Source organism: Vulpes lagopus, chromosome X (assembly GCF_018345385.1).
Source record: "Vulpes lagopus strain Blue_001 chromosome X, ASM1834538v1, whole genome shotgun sequence".
Lineage (NCBI taxonomy): Eukaryota > Metazoa > Chordata > Mammalia > Carnivora > Canidae > Vulpes > Vulpes lagopus.
Window position 1 is genome coordinate 48,353,607 of NC_054848.1, and position 13,900 is coordinate 48,367,506.

The window sequence follows — 13,900 nt, forward strand, 5'->3', positions numbered from 1 at the left end:
ACACAATCCCTATGAAAATACCATCAACATTTTTCACAGAGCTGTAACAATCCTGAAATTTGTATTGAACTAAGACTCTGAATAGTTAAAGTAACGTTGAAACAGAAAAGCAAAGCTGGAGGCATCAGGATTCCAGACTTGAAGTTGTATTACAAAGCTATCATCATAAAGACAGTATGGCACTGGCACAAAAGCAGACACATAGATTGATGGAACAGAATAAAGAACTCAGAAATAGACCCACAGCTATATGGTCAACTAATCTTCAACAAGTAAGTAAAGAATATCCAGTGGAAAAAAAGATGGTCCCATCAATAAATGATGTTGGGAAAATTGGATAGCTACATGCAGAGTAATGAAACTAGACCATTTTCTTGCACCATACACATAATAAATTCAAAGTAGATGAAAGACCTAAATGTGAGCCAGGAATCCATCAAAATCCTAGAAAAGAACATAAGCAGCAACCTCCTTGAGATCAGCTGTAGGAAGTTCTTGCTAGACTGGCAAGAGACTAGACTAGACTCCAAAGGCAAGAGAATCTTAGCAGAAATGAACTATTGGGACTTTATCAGGATAAAATTTTTTTGCACAGCAAACAGCAAACAAAACTAAAAGGCAACCTACAGAATGGGAGAAGATATTTGCAAATGTCTTATCAGATAAAATCTAATATCCAAATCTATAAAGAACTTAACAAATTCAACACCCCAAAAATAAAATTCCAGTGAAGAAATGGGCGAAGACCTGAACAGATATTTCTCCAAAGAAGACATCCAAATGGCCAACAGACACAGGAAGAGATGCTCAACATCACTCATTATTGGGGAAATGCAAATTAAAGCTGCAATATTACTTCATATTTGTCTGAATGACCAAAATAAAAAACACAAGAAACATTGATTGTTCCTGAAGATTGAAAAAAGGAGCCCTCTTGCACTGTAGGTGGGAATGCAATCTGGTGTAGCCACTCTGGGAAAGAGTATGGCATGTCCTCAGAAAGTTAGAAATAAAACTGCTCTATAATCCAGTAATTGTTCTAATGGGTACTTACCCTAAAAATACAAAAACACTAATTCAAGGAGATACATGCATCCCTATGTTTATAGCAGCATTATTTATAATAGCCAAATTATGGAAGCACCCCACATGTACACTGACAAATGGATAAAAAAAGATGGAGTAGGGATGCCTGGGTGGCTCAGCAGTTAAGCATCTGCCTTTGGCTCAGGGCGTGATCCTGGAGTCCCCAGATCGAGTCCCACATCGGGCTCCCTGCATGGAGCCTGCTTCTCCCTCTGCCTGTGTCTCTGCCTCTCTCTTTCTCTGTCTCTCTCATGAATAAATAAATAAAATCTTTAAAAAAAAAGATGGAGTACTTATATACAATAGAATGTTATTTGGCCATAATCAGGAATTAAATCTTGCTGTTTGCAGTGACATGGATGTAGCTAGAGTATAATGTCAAGTGAAATAATTCAGTCAGAGAAAGTCAAATACCATATGATTTCATTCATATGTGGAATTCATGAAACAAAACAAATGAGCAAAGGGGGTGGAGGATAAAAAGAGAGAGTAAGAGAAAGAGAGATAGAGAGAGAGAAGCCAAAAAAACACTCTTAATTATAAAGAACAAATTGATGGTTACCAGAGGGGCAGTGAATGGGGAGATGAGAGACATAGGTAATGTGGATTAAGAAGTGCACTTGTCGTGATAAGTACTTTGGTGATGTATTGAATAGTTGAATCACTAAATTGCATACTTGATACTGATATAACAATGTAGAGACGCCTAGGTTGGTTCAGTCAGTTAAGTGTCAAACTCTTGTATTCAGCTCAGGTCATGATCTCATGGTCATGAGATCAAGCATTCCAGCAGCTCCATGCTCAGCTCAGAACCAGCTTGAGATTCTCTCTCTCCCTCCTCCACTTCCCCTTCCCCCCACTCTTTCTCTCACTCACTTTCTCAAATAAATAAATAAGTCTTTAAAAATGTATATTGACTATACTGGAAAACATTTTTAAAAATTGTTCCAATCCCAGGAGATCTTTATTTTTATTTTATTGTCTATTCTAAAGTTTCTGTTTGGCTCTTTTTTTATACCTTCCATTATTTGCTGAGGTTTTCTCTTTTTCCATTTGTTTCGAGATAATTAATGTTTGCTTATTGAAGCATTTTTGTGATAGCTGCTTTAGAATCTGTTTCAGATAATTTCAATGCTTGATTTATCTCAGTCTTGACATCTATTAATTGTCTTCCATCATTCAAATTGTGATTTCCCTCAATCTTTGTATGACTTGTCATTTTCATCACATTCTTGTCATTTTTGATATTATAATACGAGGCTCTGTAATCTAACCTTTGTTTTTTAAATCAGAGAGTGTCTCTGTTGTGATGTAGCTGGATGGTCAGGTGCGTGTACATGTCAACTTCTAGTGAGATTTCCTGACACCCTCCTTTGCAAAAGTAGAACACTGACTTACACTGCCTCATTGCACATGTGTGAAATAGAAGTCTAGCTCCTTTGTCTGATCTGCCATGGTGAAAGTTGGGTATTGACTCATACCATCTCATTGCCTCCAAGTGGATGTAGATGCTTATCTGACCAGTGGACCTCACCAACACCAAAGGTATAGGGAAAGTTGAGTACCATCTCGTTCCATCTTATTCTCCTGATTCAGTCTCATTGATGGTAGATAGGGAAGTACTTTCAGCTCCTCACTGGCTTTCACTAACACCAAGATTGTTGGAATTGGAGTGCTGACTAGCCCTGCCATGTTCTGTTATTCATAGTTCCATTGTTGTTGTGTTGATATGGGGGCAGGGTGAGAAGAGGCTATAGAATAGCGGTCACTAGGAACAACATATCATTGAACCTCACTGATACTACACAAGGAAATCAGAACACCATATTGCTTGCTTCTGCTAAGTGGAGGATGGAAGATCAGTTCTGTGCTCAGCACCACTTATAGTAACTACTGTGACAGGGAAGCACTGCCATCTTAGGGAATCACTGCCTGCTTGTACCAAATAGGTCATGGAAAATCAGCTCACTAGTTGGTCCTGCCAACACTACTGTATCAGAGGAATTGGAACATCTTCTGCTTCCACTTAACAGTGGATAGAAGATCAAATACCTGCAGTGGATGGAAGATGAATTGCTTGCATTTGAGGCTGTTAACTAAGCTTGTTTCCCACCACAAACCACATACCTTGTTTCTTAGTCTAGCATACTCTGTGCTCCAGCTACCAGCTTCTGACTGGCTTTTCATATATCCTATGCCCATGCATCCCTCTGTGCCTTTCCTTCAGCCGTTTTATACTTAGACTGAAAAGGCCTCAATATTCTACCACCTTCTAAATGTCTTCCTTTTGTTTTATTGCTCTTTCAAGTTGTCTTTTCCAATCTCCCCATCCTAACAAATCACTACCTCCTTTGGGTCCCCAGTGCTTAATTTGTACCTGTCATAGTATGTATTATAATCTGGCTTGTACAATGGAATTAACAACATTTATGCCTATCTCCACCAGCCATCCAATTATAATTATCACTGTATCTCCCAAATTTATTTTCAATAATATTTTAATTTATCCAGAATTTGGGCTTCCAGAAAATTACAGCATTTGAAAGATTGCTCTGAAACTGGCTATAAGGGACAAAATCCTGCCATAATCCCTTCTTGATTTATGCTCAGGTTCTGAGCAAAATGTTCTGAGTGTAAAATGGAGCAAAGGTTTAGAGGTGGGACATGAGCCAGGTGGCTTATAGACAGACCTGGTAAGAAAAAGGGCTTATTTTAGGGGATGACTGGTTAGGAGATCACAAGTACTTACCATGAGTGGTTTAGGTGCTAAGAAATGTACTTTTATTTATTTTATTTAATCTTTACAGCTATCCTTTGAGATAAATGTTATTATTATCCACATATTGTTGGTTGATGGCACTCTTAATCATTTTCAGATTTCTGGAGATTTTGAAGAGATAAATAAAGCTGCTGTGAGAGATTTTGAGTCACTAGGACTTTATAGAGACTGTGTAAGAGTACTTGCTTCATTAGAGAGGATTTCTTTGGATTGGAGCAAGGCAGCTAAAACCACTTATTTATTTATTTAATAAATATTTATTGAGTTCCTACTCTGTGTAAGATACTTGACATGCAAGATAAAAGTTCTTTCTTGAATGGTTTTATAGTCAAGTAAGCAGATATACAAAATACACATCATAGTGTGGTAAGGTCCACTGAACCGGAATTTGTAACATTGGATAACGATTTAACATTAGAATCATAGTTGTAGAGAAGAAAGGATACTAGAAATTGTCTTTTCAGGCTGCTTTGCAGAATTCCCATGAAGTATATAACCAAAGGGCCTGAGTGAATTGTTTGCCCTCCATTTGTGTGACCTGGTAGTCTTCTTCTCCTACCTGTCAACTGCTTTTTTAAGCAAAAAAGAGCTTGGCATTTCTTGGTATGGGAAATTACTTGGGACACGGTCTTTGTGGAACATAATGGCATGACATTTACACATGTCTTCTTTTACTCACTGTGTAAGTTGTACATATATGTGAATATGTATACACCACTATGTCATTCTAAAGAGTATAGAAGTACCTCTTAGTGCATGTAGTTTTCTTGCTTCCTTAGAATTACTTTCTCAATGTGTAGTATTGGAGAATTATCCCATATTCAAAGTCTTTGGCCTGGGAAACATGGAGAATTGGGGGATCCAGGATATTCTACCCTTTTAGCTATTAAATGGTACAAGGGGATCCCTGGGTGTCTCAGCGGTTTGGCACCTGCCTTCGGCCCAGGGAGTGATCCTGGAGTCCTGGGATCAAGTCCCACATGAGGCTCCCTGAATGGAGCCTGCTTATCCCTCTGCCTGTGTCTCTGCCTCTCTTTCTTTCTGTGCCTTTCATGAATAAATAAATAAAATCTTTAAAAAAAATAAATGGTACAAAGACTAGGTTTTCCTGTCCCAGCCTTGGAAGGTATGAAATGTGGAGGCAGCCTGTATTGTCATCTTGCAACTCTCTCCCCTACCTTTCTACATTTCTAGATGAATTAATGGCCTTTATTTTATCTGTGATGACATAAGGTTATTCTCTTCTCACCAGTGAAGGGTGGAGGAATGAGACTTCCTTGGTTTTAATTGCCATCTTGTAAAGTAGGATACAAGGCTAAAAGTTTTACAGACATTCTCATTTAATCTTCATAACAGGGGATCCCTGGGTGGCTCAGCGGTTTAGAGCCTGCCTTGGGCCCAGGGTGTGATCCTAGAGTCCCAGGATTGAGTCCCACATCGGGCTTACTGCATGGAGCCTGCTTCTCCCTCTGCCTGTGTCTCTGTCTCTCTCTCTGTGGCTTTTGTGAATAAATGAATAAAATCTTTAAAAAAATAATTTTCATAACAGTCCTGTGACTTGAGGTAGGTGAAATTATAGACACTTTCTTTTCTATCTTTCAGATTTTCCATATGAGGATGCAGTAGTTCTATAAGCAGAAAAACAGCAAATATATACAACAAAAATCCATTCATTTCTCTCTCTACAAAATTTGATTTTCCACAATATTTTCTCAATAGCTTGCTTTTTCACAGACCGTTCTTATCTCATATGTGGATTTCCATGACATTAAATATTATTTGTAAGTATGGTTTATACTAGCTCAATAAATCCATATGTGAAGGTAAATTAACTTCATTGTTTCTTTTGTCATAGGTCATTTAACATAAATAATGGGCCATCCATACAAAGAAACATGAGGCAATTAAAAAATCCTGCTTTCAGGGTATTTAATAAGCTTGGAAAATACTCTTGATATATATGGGAAAAATTAAGCAATAAACGTATGAAATATCCCAATTTTGTAAAATATAAGCATAGACTTGTTAATGAGAAAGAAATCAGACCTAACATTTATGTCTAGATAGTAAGATTAAAGTTAGTTTTGTCTTTTATTTCGCTGAATTTCAGGAATTCTCCACAATGTCAGTACATTTCTTTTACATTCAGAAAAGATCATTAAAAAAGGCATGACTGGGAGTGATCAGGTAGAAGATATAAAGGGGAGTTTGGATCGAGATGGTGGGCTGTGCACAGGCTTTTTCTTCACTGCTCCCATATTCCTTAAACTGAAAGAAAATAATTTGTACATACAAATTATGTTTGTGTATGAGTGTACTGTACTGAATATATTTTTTAAAGGCTTTGTAAGGAATTCCTGTAAGATAGAAAGCAGATGGAGTGGCTGTGGAGAAGGCTGACGGACGGACGAAAGGGGGCCAGAAAGAAGGACCAGGGGAGCCGGCCTGTCTGGCTCCAGTTTGAGGAAAGCGATCGGAAGTGCGTGAGGAAATGGAGCGAGAGCCTGTGACTGTGTGTTTTAAAAGCGGGTGCGCGCACTGACCCGCCTTGCAGCTGCAGGCCAAGCGGAAGACCGAATGGCAGGGGGCGGGGCCGAGGCGCAGGCGGGCTCAGAGGAGTCGGATTCCTGAAGCAGCAAAAACCCCGGCGCCAGAGCTAGGCCAAGCAGAGCAGCGCTGCAAAGCCGAGGCCGCGCGGACTTGTCAGAGACCCACCGCTGCCTGCGCCTTTGCTGCTGCAGTCATCTCTCTTATCCCTTGCCTACCTTTCGTGTCGCCTCCTCAATCACCGTTTTGCAGCTGCAGCACCATCGATAACAGCTAAGTGGTCAATTCTGGGACTCAGGGTTGGGAGTTGGGGCGGGTGCAAGGCGTAGGCAGTACAAGCTAGCCCGCCATCTCCTGCGGCTACCGCCACTGCTGCAGACACTTCTCCTGGGTGGGAAAGAACCCTGTCAAAAGGCCCACGCTGTCCCAGTGCCCACGGTCAGAGAATTTGTGTCAAGCCTTGGTGAGAGCCTTGCGCTTGGGGAAGGGAGGACGGACACGGAGATCACGAAAAAAGATCTCATATTGGATAGTGTTGACTTTTTGTCAGCTTAATTGAGCAAGTGGCAGCTTTGCTTGAGCCTCCTTAAACCCTGAGCCATGTCACCCCCAACTGTGCCCCCGATGGGTGTCGATGGCGTCTCTGCATACTTGATGAAGAAAAGGCACACCCACAAGAAGCAGAGGCGCAAGCCCACTTTCCTCACGCGTAGGAACATCGTGGGCTGCCGCATTCAACACGGCTGGAAGGAAGGCAATGAGCCCGTGGAGCAGTGGAAGGGTACAGTGCTCGAGCAGGTTTCCGTGAAGCCCACTCTCTACATTATCAAATATGATGGCAAAGATAGTGTGTATGGCCTAGAGCTGCACCGAGATAAGAGAGTTTTAGCGCTAGAAATCCTTCCCGAAAGAGTGCCAACTCCTCGCATTGATTCGCGTCTGGCAGATTCCCTGATTGGCAAAGCAGTGGGGCATGTATTTGAGGGTGAACACGGTACGAAAGATGAATGGAAGGGCATGGTCCTGGCGCGAGCCCCTGTGATGGACACTTGGTTTTACATCACTTATGAGAAAGATCCTGTCCTTTATATGTACACACTGCTGGATGACTACAAAGATGGTGACCTGCGCATCATTCCAGATTCCAACTACTATTTTCCTACAGCAGAACGGGAGCCTGGAGAAGTGGTCGACAGTCTTGTGGGCAAGCAAGTAGAACACGCCAAAGATGACGGGTCCAAGAGAACCGGAATTTTTATCCATCAAGTGGTGGCCAAGCCATCCGTCTACTTCATTAAGTTTGATGATGATATTCACATTTATGTCTATGGCTTGGTAAAAACCCCCTAAATTAATTGTGCCCTTTGCAAAAGTCGTGGAACTATTAGATGTAAAATATGCCATGTTCTTGTAATTGTGAATTTTTGAGAACAATGTTGGTGTCAGAGATTCAGGAATTTATTAGTTGTTACTTATTGTGCCTCCAAATTTTACATGGACTAGTCCCACGGTTTTGTCCCAAGCGTATGTTGGTACTTTTGATAATTGCCTTGTTCTGTAATTGAAGATTAAATTTGGGGGTTAATAGAAAATCGAAAAGTATTCATGACCATTGGAACAATGAAAAACTAAGAAAAATTATTACTCCAGATCCTTTCCCCTACTTTATCTCCCCTCTTCTTCCCATGTAACATGTATTAAGAACATGATATATAATCTTCCACGTTGTCCCCATCCACTTACAGAAAGTTTGTTGCAGTCTCTTCTGTAAAAATGAAAAGCCACATCATTTCTCTGTAATTGCTTTTCACATTTGGAATATCCATGGTATCTTTTCTAATCATTAGTTGCAAGTTTCTCTCTTTCTTTCCCTCTCCCCTTTCCCTCCTCTCCTCTCCCAGTCCCCCTATGCCTCTGGAATTTATTTTTGTAAATGGTATAACATAGAGATCTAATTACACATTTTGTTCATATCAGGTACTGATTATGCCATCACATTTGTTAAATAAATCACCCATTTCTCTTCTTCTCTCTCTCCTTCCCTCTAGCAGCTGCATATACAATATATTTATAAACCAAAAAGGAATTCAACCATTCTATTATTGATGGTCACTTAAATTATTTCCTTCCCTTTTTTCATCATAACACTGCTGCTATAAATACTGGTGCTTTTATTTCTTTTGGGTAGATCCCCAGAAATGAATCAAAATTATGATACAAAATGAAAGTGCTCATTTCCCAGTATCCTCTCCAGCACTCTTTCAAGTTTGCAAATCTGGAGGGTGAAAAATTACATAATATTTTTAATTGACAAATTCAAGGAGATTTGTTTGTTTGACTATTTGGATTTTTCGTTTTTGTGATTTGCCAGTACTTATCCTTTGCTCATTTGTTTATTGAAGTTTTGTTCTTATAAATTTGTAGGAGTTCTTACTGCATTTCTCTAGGGTACATATTAATCATTTGTAGCACATTTGTATTTTTCACATTCTGTCATTGATCTTAACTGTATTGATGGTATCTTTTATTTTACAAGTGTTGCTGTCATTTTTAATTTTTAGGTAGACTACTACCTACTTTTTGGCTTTTGAGTTTACTGTCTTTTTCAGATGAATGTCATGCAAATATTCACCTACATTTTTTTTTCTAAAATTTTCATTAATTTTAAGGCTTTAACTCCATCTGGAGTTTATTTTGTATATGGTATAAGATGAAGGTTCAGATATACATTTTGTTCACATTGGATTCCTGATTACACTATCATTTATTAAATAAACCACCCATTTTCAAGTTTGTGAGTCAGTATTCTAATCATTTAACTCTAGTGGCTTGACCATAAATTTTGAACTCTGGTAAAGCAAGTTTCCTTTCATGAGGTATTTTGGGGTTTTTTTTTCCATTTCTTCTTTTATATAAATTGTTCTAGCCATTCATTCTTTCTATAAAAATTGAAAGCATTCTTTCCACATTTTAAAAATCCTAGTATCTTAGAATTGTGTTACATTTCTACATTTCTATTTGTTTTTTCCTACATTTCTATTTAGAGGACAATTTTAATGATATTAACCCTTAAGGCTCCAGAGTTGTGGTACATCATTAAAATCTTTTGGTTTTGGTTTTGTTATGTTCTTCATAAGGATCCATTACATCTGATTAAATTTATTTCTAAATATTTTTACAGATTTTGTCACATTTTGACATTTTGAATTGGGTGTTTTTTCCTCCTCATTTGTAACTTTTTATTTTTAACAATATAGACAAACCACAGATCATTTAAAAAAATTTTTACCTTATATTGAATCAGCTTACTAAAGTCTCTTCTTACACTTAAAAAATTGAATATTTAGAATATTTTCAGTATTGTAGGAATACAGTCATTTCATCTGCAAATTAAGATAATTTTATTTATTCAAAGTAATGTTAACTAATGATTATGACAGATATGCTTCTCTGGTATTAATTTTCACAGAATTGTCTTTAGTGCTATTAATATGACATTTGCTATTGGTTATTGGCAAATAGTCACTAACCATTAGAATGTTTAAGGAGTTTATTTTATTCCACTTTTTAAAAAATTCCTGTTTAAAAAAATTTTTTTTAATTAAAATAAGTAAAAAATTCCTGTTTCCATTAGGGGGCTTACTAAAAGTGGCTCCTGAAAGTTATCTAATGTGTTTCGGCATCCATTGACAAAATCATATGATTTTGTTTTCCTTTAATTTGTTGATATAATGAATTAGAGGAGTAAGTATTTGATGTTGAACCAAACTTGTGTTTCTGGAATAAATCCTACTTGGTCATGTTGTAATAATCATTTGATATATTGCTGAGTTTTATTTAGAATTATTCAAACTGAAATTGTATTTTTTTCTTTCTTACACTGTCTTTATCAAGTTTTATTTTTAAAATCGTGCTAGTTTTAAAAATGAATTGTTGACTTTTCAGTCTTTTTTGTGGTCTGAAATAACTTAAAAAGCACTGGAATTGTTTTTCTTTTTTTAAATTTTTCTATTTCAAATTCCAGGGTTTTTTTTAATTAGCTAGTACTAAGCTATAAAACAATTTAATCCTGGTAACAATTTTGATGGTAGATCCTTAGTCAGCCTTCTTATCTCTCCCATGGTAATTGGTTTATTTAAGCTTTCTATTAAAAAGGAATGTATAGTTTCTGTAAAAAAAAATAAAATTTAAAATTTTCTCTATTATCAAGCTTCTTGATTGTATTTTTCAGATGCCTTATGATCTTACATATTGCATATGCATATTTCCTAAATATGTTCAATATTGAAAACATTATAATAAATCAGTTATAATGGTGTTTTAAAGAGTTATAAAACCTCTTTGTATTTTATTTATTTTGAAAAATTAAAACATAATATGGAAAGTATGTGAAATATGATATTTGTTTACTTTTGCCCCAAATCAACAATGTCAATATTTTTTTAACAATGTCAATATTTAAGTAATTAAATTTATCAAAATTTTGGCATATTTGCTTTAGATATTGATTTATGTATTTTTTTAAGTCAGAACATTACATATAATAAATCCTTTTCCCAATATTTCCTCTTCTACTTTGCTTCCTCTGCTGAAGGAAACACTAATATGAATTTAGTGTGAATCCTGGCTATGTCTTACACATTTACTTCAGATATAACCATAATTGATGATAGCATTGGTTTTTGTGCTTTTAAAATTTTTGACATAAATGGGAAACTTTAAGTCATGTGGAATTTATTTTCTTTTTTATTATAGAAAAAAAATTTTTTTTCTATTCTTTTACCACTTTTGACACTCAGGAATGCTTGGCCCTTGCCACAGCACTGGCTACTGACTAAAAAAGACAAAATTTCATTTCTCATACAATTTGTATCTTGGTCGTAGGTGAGATAGATATCTACTACCAAACCTGACCTCAAGACCAGAAACAGGCTTTACATTTTCCCATGATAATATTGGGGCCACCTGACATTCAGACAGACACTCAGAGGAAAGTTGGCCCTAATCCTGGTACTGTCTTAAGAGTTTGGGAAGTAGCAGTAAAAAACAAAACAAAACAACCCTTCCTTTCTTAACTCATGGTCTTTTATCCTTTTTAAAATGATTTTATTTATTTATTCATGAGAGACACAGAGAGAGGCAGAGACACAGGCAGAGGGAGAAACAGGCTCCTCCCTGCCTGTTGTGGGGATCCCAGGATCCCAGGTTCACACCCTGAGCAGACTCTCAACCCCTGAGCGACCCAAGCATTCCTGTCTTTTATCCTTTAAGTAGTCTTCAGTCCAATAATGAAGATATAAGGTGAATATAAAACGTCACAGAATAATAAAAAACATGATATAAATAACTGGTTAAAGTATATGTTAGATGACAAAAAATAGAAATGCATATCCTTTTCAAATATATAATAATGCTTTTTAGCCCCTGTTTTCCCACTAGGCCCCAAGTCCTGAACCAAGTATTATATTGTTTCATGATGGCATTAGGTTATTAATACATAATCAGATAGAGGCTCAGCCCTGCCCTAGGACCTGAGGATTGAACGGCAAACAATCTAGGCAAAGTTCTTGATGTCTTAGAGCATATATCTTAGTGGGGGAAGGAAGACAGTCATCACTATCCTTACACCTCTGGCCCATAGGACTTATATTATTTTACAAGGATTTGGGGATATCCACAGCTTGTTAATTAGAGAAAGATTTCATCATACTTCTGATTCTGTTTTATATATTGAATATACAGCAGTGAGCAAAATATGAAACTACGTCTTAGTGGGAGGAAGACAGAAAAAAAAATCAATGTACTGTGTTCACCTACTATGATTTACCCCCTAATTTTCTTTTTTATAACTTTTTAATTGGAGTTAAATTTGCCAACATATAGCATAACACCAAGTGCTCATCCTGCCAAGTGCCCCCCTCAGTGCCCATCACCAGTCACCCCAAACCCCCGCCCACCTTCCCTTCCACTACCCCTTGTTCATTTCCCAGAGTCAGGAGTCTCTCATGGTCTGTCACCCTCACCGAAATTTTTCAGTGATTTTCTCTCCTTTCCCCTTACTCCCTTTCACTAATTTTTATATTGCCCAAATGAGTGAGACCACATAATATATGTCCTTTTCCGATTGACTTATTTCATTCAGCATAATACCCTCCAGGTCCCTCCACATAGAGACGAAAGGTGGGTATTTGTCCCTTCTAATGACTGAGTAATATTCCATTGTATACATAAACCACATCTTCTTTATCCATTCATCTTTCGATGGACACCGAGGTTCCTTCCACAGTTTGGCTATTGTGGACATTGCTGCTAGAAACATCGGGGTGCAGGTGCCCCGGCGTGTCATTGCATCTGAATCTTTGGGGTAAATCCCCAACAGTGCAATTGCTGGGTCATAGGGCAGGTCTATTTTTAACTCTTTGAGGAACCTCCACACACTTTTCCAGAGTGGCTGCTCCAGTTCACATTCCGACCAACAGTGTAAGAGGGTTCCCTTTTCTCCGCATCCTCTCCAACATTTGTGGTTTCCTGCCTTGTTAATTTTCCCCATTCTCACTGGTATGAGGTGGTTTTGATCTCATTGTGGTTTTGATTTATATTTCCCTGATGGCAAGTGATGCAGAGCTTTTTCTCATGTGCATGTTGGCCATGTCTATGTCTTCCTCTGTGAGATGTCTGTTCATGTCGTTTGCCCATTTCATGATTGGATTGTTTCTTTGATGTTGAGTTTAATAAGTTCTTTATAGATCTTGGAAACTAGCCCTTTATCTGAAACATCATTTGCAAATATCTTCTCCCATTCTGTAGGTTGTCTTTTAGTTTTGTTGATTGTATCCTTTGCTGTGCAAAAGCTTCTTATCTTGATGAAGTCCCAATAGTTCATTTTTGCTTTTGTTTCATTTACCTTCGTGGATGTATCTTGCAAGAAATTACTGTGGCGGAGTTCAAAAAGGGTGTTGCGTGTGTTCTCCTCTAGGGTTTTGATGGAATCTTGTCTCACATTTAGATCTTTCATCCATTTTGAGTTTATCATTGTGTATGGTGAAAGAGAGTGGTCTAGTTTCATTTTTCTGCATGTGGATGTCCAATTTTCCCAGCACCATTTATTGAAGACACTGTCTTTCTTCCAATGGATAGTCTTTCCTCCTTTTATCGAATATTAGTTGACCATAAAGTTCAGGGTCCACTTCTGGGTTCTCTAATCTGTACCATTGATCTATGTGTCTGTTTTTGTGCCAGTACCACACTGTCTTGAGGACCACAGCTTTGTAGTACAACCTGAAATCTGGCATTGTGATGCCCCCAGATTTGGTTTTCTTTTTTAAAATTCCCCTGGCTACTCGGGGTCTTTTCTGATTCCACACAAATCTTAAAATAATTTCTTCTAATTCTCTGAAAAAGTCCATGGTATTTTGATAGGGATTGCATTAAACGTGAAAATTGCCCTGGGTAACATTGACATTTTCACAATATTAATTCTGCCAATCC

General features: G+C 37.6%; 1 protein-coding gene across 1 annotated transcript; it reads left to right on the forward strand.

Moving 5' to 3' along the window:
• Positions 1 to 6,489: 6,489 nt before the first annotated feature.
• Positions 6,490 to 10,629, forward strand: SPIN4 (spindlin family member 4). The gene has a single exon (XM_041740318.1). It carries the CDS (start codon positions 7,013 to 7,015, stop codon positions 7,760 to 7,762), a length of 750 nt encoding a protein of 249 aa, XP_041596252.1. The 5' UTR covers positions 6,490 to 7,012; the 3' UTR covers positions 7,763 to 10,629.
• The last annotated feature ends 3,271 nt before the right edge of the window (positions 10,630 to 13,900 follow it).